Genomic DNA, 20,899 nt, shown 5'->3' on the forward strand with positions numbered 1-20,899 from the left:
TCAGGAAATGGTTGGGAGTTCCACGCTGCCTCAGCAGAGTGGGACTTTATGGTAAAGGAATACTGCAGCTACCAGTCTCCGCTCTAACCGAGGAATTTAAGAGCGCCAAGGTCAGACTGGAAATGACATTAGTAGAGTCACGTGACAAATGCGTAAGGGAGGCAGCACCTGTGTTGAAAACTGGAAGAAAGTGGGAGGCAAAGAAAGCTGTAGAAGATGCAAAGGCTGCCCTTCGAATTGGTGATATCATGGGGCAAGTTCAGCATGGAAGAGGGGGTCTTGGTCTCAGTTCAGCTCCTCCTACATGGCACAAGGCAGCCCCAGCTCAAAGGAGGAAGCTGGTAGTCAACGAGGTGCAAAAGCAGGAGGAGAGGATGAGGTGTGTAAAGGCCATTTCCCAGGCCAAGCAGGGAGAATGGATGAGATGGGAGAGTGTGGAACAATGCAAGATTGGCTGGCAAGACCTATGGACAATGGAACAGAGCAGGATCAGTTTCCTCATCAGATCAACATATGATGTTCTCCCATCACCACAGAACCTAAACCTCTGGGTGGGTGAGGATCCCTCATGTCCTTTGTGTTCATCACCTGCAACATTAAGGCACATTTTGACAGGATGTAAGGTGGGTCTTAGCCAAGGATGGTTTACTTGGCGCCATGACCAGGTGCTGCGATGTTTGGCCTTAGCATTGGAAGACAAGTGTAACCTGACCAATAAGTTGCCACCAGTTCCATCAAAACATTACACACAAAAGACAACATTCCTCCGCCCAGGAGAGCAACCACCAAGAAAAGGTGTTAAAACCAATCCTCGCCCAGGACAACTGGAAGCTGCTAGAGACTGGAAAATGCTGGCAGATGTTGGTCAACGGCTTATTTTTCCACCTGAGATTGCCACCACTAACCTTCGACCAGATATTGTCTTGTGGTCTGGATCAGCACACCTTGTTCATCTGGTAGAGTTAACAGTGCCATGGGAGGATGCTGTAGATGAGCTGTACGAGAGGAAGAAACTGCGGTATGCTCAACTAGCCACTGAAGCGGAACAGCGAGGGTGGAGAGTCTGGGTTTACCCAGTGGAAGTGGGTTGTCGAGGATTTGTGGCACACTCTACAACCCAGTTTCTCAGAGATGTCGGATTCAGTGGCCAAGAGTTGCGTCACACAGTGAAGAACTTATCTGAAGCAGCAGAGAGGAGCAGCAACTGGCTGTGGTTGAGACGGAAAGATTCTGGCTGGGGATCTCAAGCACAATAGAAAGAAAGAAACGCTGATGTACAGGTAAGTAAGCTGGGCTGAGTTGAGCGGGGGATGGAGGGGGGTGATGCTGGGACGCCAGAATCACCGTCGAGCCCTCTTGAGGTGTCGTGGGCTAGTCGACGAAACACTGAGGATGGAAGGTGCCCACTTGAAGACCCCAGAGATGTACCCTACTTAGCTCAATCCAGACGGTTGTCATGCTGATGCGCTAGGGAGGCCGCACTGTGGTTGATCCCCGGAGCCAGCATCGCAGCCATTGTGTGTGCTGATGCGCCAGGGAGGCAATAAGCTGATCCCTGGAGCCAGCATTACACTTCAGCCATTAACACCAGACAGAAAGATATCTACATCATTATATGGAAAGAAATGCAAATGGATGGAGACACATATGGATCACATTAGTTTACTGTAAAGCTACATCTTAGTTGGTACTTAGTCTTAGTTGGTACTCAAATCAGCATGAAGTTTTAACATCTACTCTCGTGTAATGGAAATCAATCGAAGGAGGAGAACCCTGTCGCACTCTGCGGCACCTCACTGCAAAAAGGAGGTAGGGAAGAAGCGATGCCCAATGTTTTTGCTCTTGTGTTACAAACTGTCTCAGCATCGATTTCAAGGTCTGATTAAAGCGTTCCACTAAACCGCCTGTGGATGATAAACAGACATCCTGATGGGATGTATTTTTAATATTTTATATACCTGCTGTAATGTATTAGACAAAAAATTGGTTCCATGATCAGTCAAAATCTCTTTGGGGATCCCTACTCTGGCCATAATCTGTACTAATTCGTTGGCTATTGCAGCGGCACTAGTGGATCTCAATGGAACTGCCTCTGGGTATCGCGATGCATACTCTGTCACTACTAATATATGCGTATACCCGGTGCTACTCGCTGGCAGTCTGGGCATGTGGCTACGTATCTCGACACATCAGTATGAAGACCTAACCAATAGAATTGGACCAATATCCGTTCCCTCGTTTTCTCGGCTCCGAGGTACCCCGCAAAAGGGATATCATGCGCCAGCCTCATGACCTTGGTCCTACAAGATGAGGGAACCAATAATTGTGTTACAGGCTGTCCTGTGCCCATGGCCAGATTTACTCTATACAGTAATCGCCCCTTGATACTGAAATGTGGATTTACTAGCGCCCCAGCGCCATCAACATCCTTACCTTCAATAGACCAGACCTGCCCCCAAGCATGCACTAGTGACGGATCATTGTGTTGGCCCCACACTATGTCCGCGCTTGAGTACCACATGTCCAGTACATTGAGAGGGGCTGGAGTAGCATCTGCCCTGGTTGGCCCAGTAACCTCGCCCTCTCGGTCACACTGCGTTCCGACTCCCTTTGACTGACGTTTGTTACCATTCAGGCACTTTCCCACCAGACCCCAGCCTTGTCTCAAAGATGCTCCCTCCCATTTCGCGGTCCATCTCTCTCTATTCGTTTGTCTAGGATGGAAAATAGGGGAAAACATTTCAGGATGAAAAGGAAATGCATCACCAATTTGTTCCCTTTTCTTTCTTCCTACCATGTTTACATGTATGGCTGAAACTGCCATTATTTGCATCAATTCTTTGGCCAGTCTCGGCCCAGAATAACTGGGTGTGGCAACCTTTCCACCACCCCTACTATGAGTTGACGTTTTATTGGTCCTACGGATAAGTATACTTTTAGGGTGGGGTATGCTGCTGTGTCTCCATGGATACAGGAGATGGCCACCTGACCGCGTGGCCACCACGACACACCGCCCAGGAGAGCTGTCCGAATTAAGGTTTGCTCAAAACCCATGTCCACTAATGCGCGGGTTTTCACATTTCCTAAAACCACATCAATCATACAAGGCCCCTCCTGACCATTTTCCCCACGCTTACCTATTTCAGGTGCCCAATTACACGCGGTCACGTCACACTCCATGGCAGCGGGGCATGACTTGGCCATATGTACTGGTTGGTGGCACCTAAAACAAATCGGGGGGACAGAGGGAAACAGGGTTAAGAATTTGTCCCGCTTCTGGTATGGCAACGGGGCAGGGGCAGGACCTCTATCCGAGCTGGGGGCCAACCTTGGTCGCCATGGGGGGAGGCAGGGGGGCCCATTGGGGTCGGCGGTCTCGGAGGTCTGGGTCCCGGGACGGATGGTGGGGGTGGTGTTGGAGGAGAGAGAGGTAGGGGTCGGCTGCTCCGAAGAGCAGGGGCCAATAGTATCTCAATCCGGACAGAAACTAGGGAGTCATTGAAGTTTTCCGCCAGCTGCACAGTCTCCTCCAGGGTGTCGGTGTTGTGGCACCGAATACAAGCCTGGGTATTGGTGCCGACCACATGGCAGGACTGCTCCACCACTATTTCCTCCCCCATCTGTGCCACGGTCTTATTTTCCGGGGCAGCCGGTGCACCATGTGGTCACACAACCGCTCTGCGACCTGGGGCATGTTTCCGGGGATCTTCGGTACTCCCTAAAGTGTACCCTATGGGTTTCTGCCGTTATGTTGAGACGGCAAAGGGTGGCCTATTTCACTAGGTCGTAGTTGGTGGCGTTGAGATCGCTCGAAGCCCCTTAGGCTGCCTGAGGTTCCTTAATCAGGCAGGGTCCCAGCTGGCTTGCCCAGAACTCCCTCCGCAGTGGTAGCCAGCCGTTCGAATGCCTCCAAGTACGTTTCCAGGTCGTCCTGCCCCATAGTGATAACGGGTCATGGTATGATTTCGTGCTCAAGTACCCGGTTTATGTCTGAAGTCAACAAGCGGCAGACAAAGATAGTGCTCAATCTGGGAGCAAAGTACGTGGCGAGTATGTAGGCTATAGATTTTTGTAGTCTCTAGCTATATGACATGATTGATTAGCCTCCTTAACTTTAGTATGTACAATTAGACATTTATTGTAAGGCAAATTGGGTTTATGTTTTCTTATATAGTAGAGTATTTTAATATTGTATAATATCAGTTGGCAGCGTGAATATCAGGATAGCCAATGTGAGCAGACTTGAGTTAGAAAGTGCAGCAAATAAATACTTTTAATTAAATAATAATCACCACACAAAACAAAAGGGCACGATGGCCAAATAAAAAGACACACAAAACAATCTAAACAGTTACTAATAGACAACTAGAAAAACACAGCTAACATGCTCTCACTCATTGTTACCAAACAGGTCCTCTCACACTCCCAGTCACTCTCCTTTTATACAGGTGCCTGGACTAATTGATTAATTAACACCTCATTAGTCCAGGCACATTCCACGCATTCCTCACACAAACTAATTTACTCAAAGATCCACCCTGCAGACTTACTCACATCCATTCTAAACAACACAAAACGCACAGACAGGTTGCACCCTGTCAGTCTCTTAAAATTAAAAGATACTGGAACTGAAAAAATGTTTATAAAACTAAAATATTTATTTCTGAACAACTAAAACTAAACAATAATTTTAAAAAGAAAACTAAATAGAAACCAAATAATTATTATCTTACCAACTAAACATAAACTTAAACTGAATTGAAATGCTGAAACTGAAAAAACACTCCTTTGTAATATCCAAATATCTTGGAGAAAAGCTATTATTTGTGTAACTAGACTCTGTTCCATGAACCAAACATATAATCAAAGATTGACATTGCATGTGTTTCCTATGAAAATGTTGGCTTGTGAGCAGCGTTCCCTCTAAGCTTTTTTGATACTGACAAACTTGCCGTTTTGACTGAGAGGGTAAATTATCAGTGAGAAACCTTCGGCCACGCATTAACCCTTTTAATATATTTTTGTTGCAGTATACAATTTTGAAACAATATTCCAACACAAGTATCTCAACAATTTTACAATTTACTTTAAAGACATTTACTGTGTTTCTGCCTCAGATTTTTTATCATCCTGATCCTATGCAGCCCTGTCAGTTGTTATCATAGATAGACTGCATGCTTAACTGGTGGCCTGCATGAAATTGCTTTATACTACTGCATAAAATACTGGCATCGGCCCTGCCTTCATTTGTAACCAGCTTTAGGGCTACTGATTGTTACATTTTTGGAAATACCAAATTCATTTTTTCCAATTCTGTTTGTTCCCACTTTTTGTCAACATATTTAACAATTACATAAATATAGCGTTGGTAGTTAAAATAAATAAACTTAATAAATATTGCCACAATTTTTTTTTTTTTGTTGTAATAGTAAGTAAAGCACCTGAAGACACATATAACCTGTCATAATGTTTATAGACATCACTTAGCTCATTGCTGGCATTAAAATAAGCAGGAAAACCTAAGAATTATATTACAACAGTTCAGAAAACCATGTGTCCAGTACTTTTGTGAGAACCATATTTACAGTCTTCCACTATCGCAGTAGTTCAGTCTACAAATAAAGGTGTTTTGAAAATACCTTTTTAGCTTGTTGCTGGCATTTACATTAACAATAAAAAAAATATGAAACAGTTTAGTAACAGTCCACCAATGTCTTGTGAGAGTAATCCTATGTACAGTACTCCAGAAATTAAGTTTAGCGTTTTACTGGCATTATAATAATAACCAGGATAAAATATGAAACACTGATAAAGGCGTATTGACTGACTCTCTGCTCTAAAACAGGTTTGCTGGTATGTATTATCCGATTGTAATTTAAATAGTGCCCCTTTTCATGTAAACACATAATTAATCCTCTCAGTTGTTTCTTTCCTAATTCTGCAGTGTTATTTGCAAAAGATTTAAAGAGTAGCGTGTCTCCAGAGAGAATGTCTTTATGAAACCAATGGTGTGTAGTGTAGTGACTACATCCTTTACACAGTAAAGTGATTGATTTCCTTTAAGGATTGTATCGCTAGAAAAAGTTTTGAGCTCATTTCTTTGTTGTCAGAAAATATAATTCAATTAAGAAAATGCCATGGTTTAAAATTGCTAATTGTAGCTTCATTAAAGGCAGGTAGCGTGGAAAGAAATAAATTAAACAATAATGAAATACTCAATGAATTTAGCTTACTTACTGTGGGAAAGCTCCGCCTTGAGCGCAGTACCTTGGGTATTAGTTTTTCAGTATAGAAGAATGCAATGCTTTACCATTGTTGCCATCTTATTTGCTTCCTTATTCTCTACGTGTTTACGACTGGCATTATGATGTTTAATGGTATTAACTTGTACATGATCACGCAAATTACAGCAGAACTTTAAGAATACTATCACACAATCCTCATATAAATAATCAGATTTCTTTTAGATCTGTCTTACTGAGCTTCCTTGGTGCAGCCGCCATGCTGCGTTTCAGCAGAGACATAGAGTGAAGTCACGTGATGAATAATCTTCAATTACTATACACTTAAATGTGTATTTTCAACTAATGTGCTGATTACATTTTCACCAGTTTCAAAACGCTTGAGATGATTTCTGAAATGGTTGTTTTTTAAAAGGTAAATAAAACAAACTGTCAAGGTGTGAGTACTGTGATTTTTATTTATGTTTACCGAGTATTTATACTTCTGAATAATGCAAAAAGATTGTGCTTCACTGATTTTAGTATTCAATCATACGACAAGTTAAAAACTGTAAGCAACACCTAGCAACACTCTCTATAGAGGCAGAGACTCCGGCTTCGCCCACCCTGTACCAGTAGAGTCGCTGGTGCCCGAGCGAGCTCTGCACTAATGTGACGTGCATTTTTACAGAGGGAAATCAGAGAATCAGCTTCAAGATAGACACAAATACGCTTAAATGCTTTGTAAGAATGGTCTCAAAATAATAGGTTTACCTTGAGAGACTGGAGTCTCGATTTGAGGTTGATATTTATGATAATAACTTGTGAAAGTTAGTAAACTGAGTGGGAAGGTTGTTGTCAGGTACTGTGAAAAATATGCACATTTTAGCCTTAGAGGGAACGCTGCTTGTGAGTCAGAATTGGAAACCTGGTATGCTACACAATGGCAAAACATTGTATGTGATACACCAATGGCCAATACAGGGTTAACATTATTATAATAATTGTGGGCAACCCACCAGGTCATTAAGGGCTACATTTTTCCTTTAAGTACCACAGTTTATTTTTCTCTGTCCTGAGTTTAAGTTCTTTAATTGATGCCTTTGTTACACTGTGTGCAGGACACAAATTTACTGCAATCCACTCCCACAAGCTTTCCTAGTTAAACAATTTAAAACATTAAAGAAATATGTTTCTGTATGTTCTAGTGAGGCTAAAACTTATCTATGAAGTCTGCAAACGCTGATTTATCTAAGGGGTACACAGCACAAGCCTTGCATATGTTATGTATTGAAAAGGATTAGTGTAGGTCCCGCTGCTTGGAATGAGGCTAAGGAGATTGCAAATTAACATTGCCTTAAATCTGTTTTGATTTGTTACAAGAAGTTATTTCGCTTACTGTTTATATATCCTTCTGATTTCCCAGGATTGTTGCTGAATAGTTCTACACAACACTCACACAGCTTAGATCTAGCGGATGACACGTCACCACATACATTTGCATACCTTGCAGACTAGAGGACTTGCATTCACTAGTTGTTTGGACAGTCAGTGTATATTGTGCAGATTTGATGAAATGATACATTTGCAGTTTACGTTCCACTTGCTGTGGCTATAGGTCGCAGTGCATGTCTGGCACATGTAATGTGTCTATCCTTAGCGTTAATAACAAGGCTTGCTCCCTGTGTGTTTTCCAGCGATCCCGGAGGGGGGATCGAAATGACTGATTTCATCAGGGAAGTCACTCCTCCAGTGGAATGCAGCTCAAGGAATTCATTTGCAGGCATGGACTCCATCAACCAGGTAGGAAGTGGGAGTCATCTCCTTAATGAATTTTGAAATCGAGGTCCCGACATCCTGGTACTGTAGCACAAAATAAAACTGATAACTGATACTTGCAATAGTTTAAGATAGGTAGGCCACATGCAATGGAAAAAAGGGTTAATTCGTAGGTGTTGTGCGTATGCAAAAGAATTAAAAGTGAGGATAATGCCTATTTTATCAATTTTTTTCTCCATGTCAAGAATGACCTAGACAAAGAACAGGATTATCGTATGAAGGCTAAAAAAAATGATGGTTTAATTGGCATGTTCCATTGATGTAAGGGGTCTTGCCACCCCACCCCTTGACCCACTTGAATAGGATGGACCTTATGTCATCCCAGTGTCTGTTATTTTAAGTCTTGGTTTACATTGTGAAAAACTGAGACCCATAGCCAGTGAGAAACCTGGTTCTTCTTCACAAAGCTGGAGGAGGAGTGGGGGGAGAGATCAAATTGAAACTATATTAATCTGTTCAACGAATGCCAAAGATTCATATTTTGGACCCAATACCTTTCTCAGGCAGGTGGTGAGCTCATTAAGTCAGGACACCAGAGATACAATTCAGAATGCATTTGGATTTAAAGGTTAGGCAGACAGTTCACAAAATACCGCAATAAACCACTCACCTAATGTGTTATTTTTGAGCTCACTCGTGCTCTTTATTGAAACATCATGAAACTTGTTCATTGTGCAATGGGTATGTGTGTGTGTGTGTAGTGCAGCTGGCTCTTTGAGCTAAATTATATATATAATGTATATATAATGATACCTTCTACATCAGGCTGTCATTGTTTTGTTTCTAGATTGCATCTTTGGAAGGTGAAGTCACCACCACAGCCAAAGGTAAGAAAGTTACACAACAAACAAAAAGAAACATATTTTGATACGTTACATACCACTATCATTTAATACTGCAGGTGAAAATGAAAGTTGTACAGGTCAACAGTGAACTTATTGAACAAATATGATGCTTGAAATGGTATTCACTCAAACATGTTACATTAGTTTGTTCTGTGCACTACTGCCTTTTATTATCTTAACGTCTTTATTAAAATGATCATTATTTAAATAATAACTTGACTAGTATCTTGGTTGATAATATGATTTTCTTCTCACTTGCTTTTTTTAGTTCAGTTCACTTTCCCTGGTCACTTTCATTTCCAATTTAGTTACCTTGTCACTATTGAAAGTTGTCTGGTGCATTTGTATTGGATCTGTTTTTTAATGCGCAAGTTATCCAGGAACACAAGTGTTTTTTTGCAGACCATGAAAGAGGCGCGTGCATGCTGATTGTTTAGCTTCGCTCCCGTTTGCTCCAGCATAGTACTACAGAACTCTGGATTTGTGACTGCATTAGAGCATACTGACTGTGCTCTATTATGAGCTCTGGGCATCTGATTCAAGAGCTGACCATGGAGAAAGAGCTGCCGTGCAGCGTGTGTCCCAGGGAAAGAAAACAAATAAGTTCTCTATTAACTAGACTTGTCGCCTTTGCTGCAGGAGGGTCAGAGATGGGAAAGATCTCAGATGACATTAGCTTGAGCCTGGCTCAGAGCTGCAGCCTCTGCAAGGACGGGAGTCAGGAGCAAGGTGAGGCCTCCACTGTGTTGTTGCATCTCTGCTGTCACTGCCCAGCCTTTCCTCATTTGCCGGACACCTGACCACTGCTAATCTGATACACATACATGTAGTTATGTTATGGATTTATAAAAATAAAAAATAAAAATAAAATAAAAATCCTTTCACTTATTTTTTTCATGAAGCAGAAAATAGTTTGTAACTATTTGTTCTCAAAAACATATTTAACATTCATATTTTACTTCATAATTTGTAATTCAAGTATTTTACTTAGGAAACTGTGTAACTGAAAACGTTTCATGGCTCCAGATTACTGACAGTACAGCCTCACGACAATAGCCTCAGAGCCCTCATGACATCTAAGGGTATGCCCCCAGAGAGGGCCTCGCTCAGTTTGCAATATCAAGGTGGTAAAAACGCGCAAATGTCTGACCTGTCCGTGTAGCAGCATTGCAAAGCTCATCCAAGGAGGCGCTATGAAAGAGATCCCCCGAAGTCACTTGGCCCCTGGTACAATGGGCTGTAATGTCCTCCGGCAAGGGGGAGTCCGTCTGTTCATACGCCAAGCATATGGCATCTACCACCCAGTTCTAGACATTGCTTCGTTAGGGCCTGACCTCTAGAGCGGGACCCATAGCAGACACAGCTGGTTGGACTGTCTCCAGGACGCTGTCCTATCCAGGTAACAACGCAGAGCCTGGACCGGGCATAGCGTGTGCTGTCTACGGTCCTCCTCTGACCCGTGCGGGGGAGCTCTGAAAGTTTCCAGAACCTGTGGTTGGTTAATATGGAATGAGGATACCACCTTTGGCAAAAAAACTAGGTTTGTTCATAATGACACCCGTGAGTCATTTACAGTGAAAGCTATACATGTTATCGATGGACAGCGCATGAAGCTCACTTCCTTGTCTGGCAGATGTAATGGCTATTAAAAACGCCACTTTCAAGGAAACAGGGCGCAGCTCTGCTGACGCCATGGGCTCAAATGGGGGACCCATAAGGACCTGCAGTACCATTTCCAGATCCCACTTAGGGACCATTCTTTTCATGGGAGGACAAAGCCTCCGAGCCCCTTTAAGAAATTGCACTGCCAGGAAGTGTGCCTCAGGGGACACAGAGTCAATTTTATCGTGTTACACTGATATTGCTGTCAGGTATACCTTCAGAGCGGACGCGGATTTTCCCGCATCAAACAGGTGTTGTAAGACGGTTAGAATTGTCTCAATAGGGCAGATCACAGGATCGTGACCTTCAGCAATGCACCAGTCTTGGAAAACTTTTCATTTATATGAATACTGGGCTCTAGCGCTAGGTGCCCTAGCAGACTGTAGTGTCTCTCCCATTGCATGTGGCAAACCTCATCTGGATAGACAGCTCCATTCAATGGCCAGAACCAGAGTTGGAGCTGGGCTTGGTTCTGGTGCCATAATAACCCCTCCGCTTGGCTCAGGAGGTCATTGCAGAGCGGGAGCTGCCACAGTTGACCCAACAATATGTTGGAGAGGAGAGCAAACCAGGGGCGCCTTGGCCATCTGGGTGCAACCATCAAAACCTCTGCTTTCTCCACCCTGATCCTCTCTAGTGTCAGGGGTAATCGCTGTAGCGGAGGGAACGCATACAAGAGCTCCTGTGGCCGGGGGTGAGCTAGGGCGTCTACTCCCAGGGGACCCCCATCTCTCTCCATAGAGAACCATAGGGTGCAATGAGTGGACTCGGCTGTGGCGAAGAGGTCGACTTGAGCAGTATGAAATCTCTCCCAAATATATTCCGAGCTGACTGGAGCCCCTTTGGACAGGAGGTCTTCTGCTTTGTTTTCCACAATGGGGAGGTGAACCGCCCTGATGGAACGCAAGTTTCTGTGCGTCCAGGACAGGAGTCTGTGCGCTGCGTGGTGAAGGCCCCGAGAGCGCAGGCCACCTTGGTGGTTTATGTAGGCTACCACTGTAGTGTTGTCCATCCTGACCAGTACATGTTTGTGCGTTAACTGCTGGCGAAAATGAGATAGCGCCAGGGCTACTGTCTCCCATTCCAGACCACTCCCCAGCCCAGGCTGGAGGCGTCCATGGTGACAACTTCCCTTCTGTGAGGGGAGATCCGAGGTCCAGATTGCTGGGACGAAGCAACCACTCCAGTGTCTTCGGCATTGTCTGGACACTCGCACCAGCCGGTATCGATCGCAGACCAGGTGCAACTTGAGCGTATTTACCCAGGCTTGAAGCGGGCGCATTCTCAGCAGCTCTAAGGGAAGGATTCTCAAGGGGGCTGCCATCAGCCCCTTTGGAATATTCTGACTTGTAGAAGAGCATCCTTTCTGAATTGGGAGAGTGTGACTTCCAATGACCGAATCCTGTCTTCTGACAGTGAGGTAAGCATGCTCACAGGGTTCAGTTTGAACCCCAAGAACACTGTGGACTGAGACGATACAAAGTTGCTCTTCTGTTGATGTATGGAGAGCCTTAACTTTGTCACATGATCTATGACCTGTTTGGCTTGCGCCTTGGCGCGTGCTTTGGAATGCGTGCAAACTAGCCAATCATCCAGGTAGTTCAGGATCCGAATACCCCGCAGCCATGCACTTTGAAAATGTGTGAGGCGCCAGCAAGAGGCCAAACGGCAGCACGCAGAATTCATACGCGTTGCCTTGAAAGGCGAAGCGTAGATATTTTCTGTGCGTGGGACGTATCGGGACATGGAAGTAGGCATATTACAGGTCGATCGAAATCCAAATTTTTTAGTGAAAACATTAGAGAGAGCAAACTTACATATGACAAGACTGACAGATCTAGACTAAAGAGAACACTAAAAACCATACAAAAATACAAGAATAATCAAGCGACAAATAAACAAGTTTGTTGAAGCAAGCATGTCATCAGCAATATGTTTTCTCAAGTTGTTTGAGGTTCACAGTACATTATGGATACAATAGAATGTACACCAAAGCCTGTACAGATTTCAGAGCCATTCAGATTTGACGTTCAGCTGTACGCAAGTTTGAATGTAGTGTACTTTACAGACTGCTTGTGAGGCCATCACAGCTTCTAAATGAACTGAAACTGCAGTAAAACTATTTGAAAAATTGAGCTAAATTGTTCATTGTTCATGTTTGAAACTATTGTGAAATTTGGGATTTCTGATACATGTATTTATTTAAAAAGTAGGGGTTCATAATAGGTGAGAACCAGTGACAGACAGATGCCATTACAACTTCCCCTCATAGCTCTGCAAGTAAGAAAGTGATCAATCAGTGATACTTTAATTCAGTTGATGTTTGTCAATCAGTCCCAGGTCTCTCTCAAGCACAGATTGAAAATGTCTTGTGGGTTCTAGGTTGAGACCAACACACTAATTTTACTGATCGCCAGTACTGATCCAAATCTCGATCTCCAGTGATGAAAGACATCCAACAACTTGTAATCTCTTCCCCCAGATCTGACATCGGACCCAAAGATGTACTGTCTGGTCTCCAATGACTCGTTCGCCTCGATGCAGCCGTCCACCTCTCTGGGACCCCCTGAGCTGTCCCGAGACCCTGTGGAGCTGCCCTGCATCCCCTCCTCACACCACGTGGACCAGTCTCTGTCTGCAGCCTGTGACACCCAGACGGCCTCCCTCATCCCACTGCACTCCCAGTCCTACCGCAAGGACCCTCGTCCCCGAGGAGTCCCTCGCACATCTAGCTCTGCCGGATCTGCCTTCCCCGACCCCTCGCTACCGGACTTTGGCATTTACCCCCAGCCCAGGAGGGGTGGGCTAGACCCTGTGTGTGAACTGGAGGCCTCCAAGCCCTCTAACTCGAGAGAAGTTGAGGAAGGGCTATATCAGCTGGAGCCCACTGCCTCTACCTCTACCTCGAGGGGGCTGGAAATGGGAGACTGCTGCAGGCACTATCAACTGGAGGACAGGACACTTGCCATCACCATTTCCCGTGAGGCTGGCAAGGAGAGTTCTGGGCTCTATCTGGCCGGGCACGACTCCCGGAAAGATCTGAAAGGGGATTGCAGCGCGGATAGCCTGCGGAGTCTTAGCACGAGAAGCAGCGGCTCGACGGAGAGCTACTGTAGCGGCACCGACCGCGACACAAACAGCACGGTCAGCAGCTTCCGCAGCGAGCAGACTAGCTCAACACACGTGGAGAGCCTGCTCTCGCTGTCCGGGGATGAGAAGAGCAAGGAGCAGCCAGGGGACTCCAGCTTCTCGGCCAACACCGAGAGCAGGACACGAGGGGAAGGTAGCTCGCCCGGCTGCCAGAGTCGCAGCAGCAGCTCCCGAGGGCTAGGCGCCCTGGCAGGGGAGGCTAACAAGAACCCGCACGCCAACGAGCTGACGGCCAAGCAGCAGCCGGCTCCCAGTCCTGCGGAACCAGGTGACCCCGGCACAGAGGAACCACGTGCCAGGGCCAGGAAAGAGAAAGCTAGCGTGAAGGAAAGGGAAAAAGATGATGTGAGGCCTAAGTCTGCCAACTTGATCCACCGGGTGTCTTCCTCGAGGCACAAGGCTGGTGGCGGCAATGGTCGGAGGCGCACAGGGAAGAAGCGGGCGAGCAGCTTCGACGCCAGCCGGCATCGAGATTACATCTCGCTACGGGGCATGGCCAAGCCGCGCAGTGCTGTGTTTGCCACAGAGGAGGACTCCAGCGACCAAAGTGACTTGAGTCGTACCTCCAGCCTGCATTCGGCCCACCGCTTCAGTACAGACAGCTCTTCCAGCACCACCTCTCACTCCTGCCAGTCCCCAGAGGGACGATACCGTGTCCTGAAGGCCAAGTATGGGGGCAGTGCACGGGAGAGGGGCCGTGACTCTGAGGCAGGGCGGAGGGGAGCGGCCTCCTCCTCCAAGGGCCAGTCCTGCTCGGAGGGGGGCGCAGGAGGGCGCAGGCATTCCTCTCGCCGCACCCCCAGCACAGGCAGCGCAAAGACTCACACCCGTGTGCTGAGCCTGGACAGTGGCACCGCCGCCTGCCTTAACGACCCCAACCGACTAGGGGCTCCGGCCAGCGCCCGTCCACTCACCACCTCCAAATCGGACCTGGAGGCCAAAGAGGGGGAGGTTCTGGACGAGCTATCCCTGCTGGGCCGGGCCTCACAGCTCGAGTCAGTGACACGGTCCCGAAACAGCCTGCCCAGCCATGTGGCGTTCCCAGAGAGCGAGAAGACTGAGGTCACTGGCGGAGGTGGGTTAGTTTTTCTGTTTTCACGTTAGTGGCATTTACGAATGAGGGTGTACTCAGCATTGGTACCATAACTTTTAAACAGCTGTGCTCGAGCGATGTGTGTTTGCTGAAACCAACAATAGAATTGCTGGCTCAGAGTTAGAATTTTGGGTTTATCTGTTGTGTTTTTTACAAGCTTAAGTTTAAACAAAATGATAGATATTACCAATAATGGCCATTTGGTTAATTACACACAACCAGGCCAAAAGTGTTTCTAAGCATGCCCTGCCATGGGTGATTAGTTGCTTGGCTGCTTTTTTTTTTTTTTTTTGTTGCTCGATTGATAAATAATTTTTTGATGTCCACAAAGTATACTTCAGAAAGATGTGTTTGATCTTATTTGATTCATTTTGGGGTCTGAAGTGTTTGGTTATTTTTTGTAGCTTCCAGTCCTTAAAGGCAAGGGATACAAGTTTAAGACAATGTGATCACAAAGTCCTTTGGAGTTCTTATCTTGAATATCAGATTCTCTCTTGCTTCCCATTTTGATGTAGTTCAGGGGATTTTTCAGAATTATTAGCATTATTATAAAAGCTAATGTAACTAGTTTGATTTAGTCAGTGACTTAAATGACTGGTAATTGCACTGTACTAAATACAATGCAACAGCTGTTATATTCTTTTAACAATAATATTTATGGCATCTACAGTAGTGTGCAAATTAATTAGAATAGCCCATAGCCCATTGCTTCTGTTGTTTTGATTTCTTGTGCATATGAAATCAAACCACTGTAACAGAATCTTGGAAAATTGTCAAAATAGGCAAATTAATGAGTGTCTAATTTTATTGATGACTTTAATAGCTCATGGAATTTGTTTAATGTACAGTAGTAAGAGAAACATAACGTATTGCCACAAATGGTAAAATGCATAAGACTTTTGAGAAATTGTTTAAGAAGCCTAATTAAAGGACAAAGTGGTCTAGCTAGCATTTCACACGAGTGCCTATTGTTTCTGTATCACTGATTTATTTACTAACTGCAAATTTAAATTCTTGCACCAAGGTATTCATGCAGATAGGTGTATAAATGAAAAATCCTGAGGCGTTCAAAACAATTTGCACACTACTGTAATTCTGAGTTTCTTGGAACTGGCGCTATCCTTCGCAGTAGAAACACTTCAAAGCGAGGGATGTCTGTCATTAAGGTTTGTAATTCTTTGCTGACGTACACTATATTAAAATTGTAAAGGAGTGTTTACCAAAGCTTTAAAATCCCCTTTCTTTCCTCTTGTGTTGAAGATCTGGGTCTTAGCTTCTACTTGATAATTTAATTTAGTATACTGTATTCATAGAAATTAAGTTTTCCTTAAACAAGTTAAACCCATACTTTCAGGAGCAAAAAAGTTGCATTCAACCCTTAATGAAAACCACAGTTATTTTCTATTAATCAAGTACTATAAATCTAAATAAAAATAGTCACTCCCTCCCAAAACGGGAGCTTAATATTTCTGCGTGATTTAAAAAATAAATAAATAAAAAATAGGGTTATAGGTATTTCTATTGGTAGTTCTGTTCAAACTCTGATTAAAAGTTGCTTCTGGTCCTACATCCTAATCACTTACGTGTTGAAACTCTCTTCAGTTGTCAGACCCTGAAACATGCAGTGCAATGCAATAGTTGTTTATTTGTTTATTTATTTATTATTTAAGAGCACAGCTTTTCAAGCCCAAAGATCAGGAGTATGGCAATTATCATTTTTGGTATCTCTATTTTTTTATTTTTTATTTGGATCATTCTTTATTATAATGGTGCAGGGTAACGTTCAAACAAAGTCTTAGCAGCTTCAATTAACTACATAAGAACCTGCATGGAGTAAAAGCCTGGACTGGACTGGGGGCCAAAGCTGAGTACCACAGGTGTAAACTAAGTTTCTTTTAAATCAAGTAAAAAAAAATTCTTTTTCAGGTAACCTAAAAGGGTTTTTTTTGTTTTTTTGTTTATTTTTTTACTATTAAGAATATTTAAATCTTAATTGTCATTGTTTATAATAGTTATTTTCTTTGTAGACATCAGTACATACTCGTTACTTTGGGCAGATACTATTTGGTCACCCCTTTGACACTCCTCCTGGACAGCAGAGCTAGAACATCAGCCCTTCTATAGACTCCCTAAAGGCATTTTCAATAAAGTGTAACGGTTGAAAGGGAAACCAATTTTTTTTTTTCTCATTATTATTTATTTATTTATTTATTTATTTATTTCTTACCAGACGCCCTTATCCAGGTACAGTAATCCGTCACATATCCGCCCTTATCCGCAACGGTCAGCCTCTTCAGCAATGTTAGTTAATTATTGAAAAGAGAAGATTAGTTCAGATATTGTAGCTCCTACCAAAATTTTCATACACTATGTTGTATGTGCTCCGTACGCTACCATTGCTGGTAGTGTCACAAGCTGTTTAGTGTGTTGACTTAATATGTAAATAAACCCTGTTTGCCTGCGGGGCGTATCAACTTCAACCTCCATCTCGCTCTCCTGCCTGTCACTCAGCAGAGAATGCATGCATCCACACAGCGGATGGCGACTCTGTCACAAGCATTAATACCTTGTATCTCTCTAAAGAAGGAATTTAGATGAACTCTCTAATAAAAGCCGAATCTCAAAACAATAATTGTGTGAATATAGTAATTGTTACTGTATGTATAATGGTATTTAAAACAGGACAAATTAATCTGACTTTTTACATATCCACCCTTACTCTGGTCCCACTGCAGTCGGATATGCGACAGATTACTGTATTGTATTGGTAAGGCAAGCAATCCTGAGTTTTTCCCATATGTCTACACTTTCTGGGATGTAAATAATGCAACTTGGATTCCCATTTCTGTCCGTTAATGTCCTTAATGAATGGAAGTTTCGCTTTTCTGTTTGCGTCTGAAAAAAGGATACAGATTTCAGTCCATATTCTTTACTTTTTAGTTTTGTGTCATTGAAAATAAGAATGGTTTGGTTGCCATAAACTGGAACCTGTGATTCTCCCCTTTGCCTCTGTGTGTGGTGTTTTTGTGGTCCCTCCAAGAAACAAAAAAGAAAATTCAAAATGAAACTGTGAAATTTTCAAGATCATTTTTTACATTTTGATTTCATCATTCCCTGAATGCATTTTCGGATATCTATATTCAGATTTAGTAAACCTTAAAAATGAGTTTGCACTGAGAAAGCCATCACATGTTTAAAGGGCAAAAGTGGGATACAGACTAAAATGGCAGTGTTAAGTATTAGTATTAAGTTTAGTTTGAGAAAGTTTTTCTGTTTTCTTGAAGTTTCAGTTTTGCACAAAGGGAATACGGTATGTATTATTGTGTGTTTTCAGTTTAAAAGCCTTTCCTAAAAGACACTGATCCGTAATTGTAAAGGTGTGAGTCCCAGTTCTGCCCTGCAGGTTTGGGGAGCATGATTATTGGTTTGGGTTGCGGGACTCTTCAGTCACAGCCCCTATGCTTGCTGACACTCTTTCTTGCTGTAGCCGCCCGGTCGAGCGAGGAGGCAGTAACGTTTCGCCGTGAGCGCAGCACGTTCAGGCGGCAGGCTGTCCGGCGCCGGCACAACGCCGGGAGTAACCCCACCCCCCCGGCCTCCCTCATCGGATCTCCACTCAGGTATGCCTCGGACACTGCCGGGCAGCGCTGCACGCAGCCAAGCCCCCTCCTGCCGTCCCTCACCCATCAATCCCAGTGCTCACACCACGCAACCCAAGTCCATTGTAGTGGGATGGCTTGAGGCTCCCACAGTTGCTGCATGATTCCATTTGCATGTGTCTGTACTTCAAACTGTCTTCATTTTTGGGAGCAGTTTTTTCTTTTACTTTTTTTGTTAAGCATTATACAACAACTGTGTGTAGCCATTTAAAGTTTCAGTTGCTTTTAGGAATGCTAACCAAAGCTTTGAAATTGGAAGACAATGCACTTCCCCTGCTGTTACTTGTTTTTTCCTTCTCCACTTCCTTTCATTTTCTCCACTATGTCTTACCAGCTCATATACTCTTCAAACAGGCAAGCTTGCTCAGGATCTCTGTAATGGGATCAGGCTTGAACTTTTAATGTCCTGTGATCACTTACCACTTAATGCTTTAGATAGCTGCCTAAATATTTTTGGGTACACTAACCAAAGTCCCGAAAGGCTGGCCAAGGGTAAACAGACAAAGGTTTATACATTCTTCTATCCAGTATTGGGATGAATAAATGCAGAAAGACTGGGTGTGGGTTTTTTTTCTCTTTATTTTACAATCCTTAAAAGGAGGGGTGTGTGTTTTCTGTGAACATCATACATGTGATGTAGCTTATGGTTGATTAACTTGATCATTCTGAAGGCTCTGATTTAATACAAGCTGCAGCATCTGTGCAGCACAACTGATCAGTGAGTTAATTGGGGAATTTACCATAGCACTACCCATGATCTTCAGCAAGCTGCCTGTAGTTTTTTCTCCAACTGCTAACCCTGTTTTTTTGTATGTTCATTGCTGCTGCATGTCTCTTGTTCTTTACTAAGGAAACTTGATAGTATTGCTGCATGATTTGGAGGTTGTGTGGTAGGTCTAACGAGGCGTCTAAAGTAACTTGGTTATGTTGCTGTGGAAAAAAAAAAAACATACTGAAGCCTAGGAGACAGAGGCACTGGCCAAAAGAGCAAGGATTATAGCTGTGGGTTTTGGTCAACTGCTTACAATCCTTGGTCCTTTTTTTGCCTACTTTAAGTAGAGATAACCTAGGCTTTCAAATCCATTTCCTTACTACTTTTCTGCAAAAGCAACTTTCTCACCCTTTCATTATGATAAAAATTATTGATTACTATGTTTTTCTTTTATTTTGGAGTGGTTATAGACAGACCATTATTGGGGGAATTTAAAGTATAACAAAGAACCATTTTTTTTTCTATAATAGTGATAATATAACAACTAAGAAAATGGATTTTAAAACCAATGAATGCCAAACAAATATCCTTTTTGTTAATCTGCTAAATGCTGTGGGTCACCTCATTTGAATTTGCACTTTATTAAAGAGTGTTTGGAAATGTTCTCTGTCATATGGTTTGAGGGGGACTTGAGATATTAACTCTTTTACCATCAAGTTTCTGAAAGGTCTTCTGTGTCTGCGGTTCTATTAAATTTCCTTTGTTTAATAGTGTTCAAGATTTCCTTGTGAATGTTTGTTTGTTTGTTTATTTTCTGTCTGCTTTTTCTCCTTCCTTCTCCCTTTCCTCAATACTTTTCTTTCTTGCTTCATCTCCCTCTCTGTTTGTATCTGTCCTAACTCTTTCCCTTTTCCCTTTCGCCATCTTTGTATTACACTTCCATTCTTCCTTCTCACCCACACCCTCCCACTTAACCCCTCTCTCTCTAACATGCCTCCCGATCCCACCTTATCACTCTCTAACCCTTTCCCTCTCAACCTCCTACCTTTATCCCCCACTTTAATCCACTCCCCCTTTTACTAAACCCTCCCCTTTTTATTTTTTTACTAACCCATCCCCCTCTAACCCCACAGCCTTCAGGAAGCTGCACAGGGTCCCCAGCTCTCCACCTCCCAGCTCAAACTGCAGTCCCACCCCCCCTCACAGTCAGCTGTGCTCAGCGAGAGCTCCTCCCTGCTGGCCAGGAACGGAAGTGTCCACCAGGAGGGCTTTCCAGACAACGTGTCTGCCATTGGCGGAGCCAGTTTGCACGATGAGTTCGGTACGCAGCAGCAACAATGGCGGTGGCAAAACATTTTTTGTATGTAACTTTTTTTCCCCCAGAGTAAGAAGTGCTAACCAGTGCTTTTATTGTGCTGCATTTTTTGTGGTTCTTCACTTAATTGAAGATATATGAATATTTTTAAAACACAAAACTGCTACATCCTGGTACCTCTGGTAGTCTGATTACAGCTACGTAGAACTATTTAAAGAAACTTTGTAAATGTGTTAGATACCCTATATGTTTCTTTTAGTATGTCTAATTATGATTGCAACTAGCTTGAACTACATGAAGTGATTAGGTACGAGGAAGCAACTTTTCATCTATAGCCGTGTCTATCTCCATGTTTCAAATTGCTGTATAAAATAAAACCAAAATATCTTTAGCAATACAAAAG

The 20,899-nt window shown here is 43.6% G+C and overlaps 1 protein-coding gene across 11 annotated transcripts in view; it reads left to right on the forward strand.

The window, feature by feature from the left end:
• Positions 1 to 20,899, forward strand: part of LOC121329786 (pecanex-like protein 1) — an 80,087-nt gene that overhangs the window by 15,325 nt on the left and 43,863 nt on the right. For 4 of the 11 annotated variants that reach the window (XM_041275579.1, XM_041275587.1, XM_041275580.1 and 1 more), the window contains exons 3-8: positions 7,919 to 8,024; positions 8,848 to 8,887; positions 9,545 to 9,634; positions 13,050 to 14,792; positions 18,298 to 18,430; positions 20,315 to 20,541. In XM_041275579.1, the coding sequence (XP_041131513.1) occupies positions 7,919 to 8,024; positions 8,848 to 8,887; positions 9,545 to 9,634; positions 13,050 to 14,792; positions 18,298 to 18,430; positions 20,315 to 20,541 (2,339 nt within the window). The remainder of the gene's footprint in view (positions 1 to 7,918; positions 8,025 to 8,847; positions 8,888 to 9,544; positions 9,635 to 13,049; positions 14,793 to 18,297; positions 18,431 to 20,314; positions 20,542 to 20,899) is intronic. The other 7 variants (XM_041275582.1, XM_041275584.1, XM_041275585.1 and 4 more) reach the window with 4 other exon arrangements.

This window comes from Polyodon spathula, chromosome 17 (genome assembly GCF_017654505.1).
Source record: "Polyodon spathula isolate WHYD16114869_AA chromosome 17, ASM1765450v1, whole genome shotgun sequence".
Classification (NCBI taxonomy): domain Eukaryota; kingdom Metazoa; phylum Chordata; class Actinopteri; order Acipenseriformes; family Polyodontidae; genus Polyodon; species Polyodon spathula.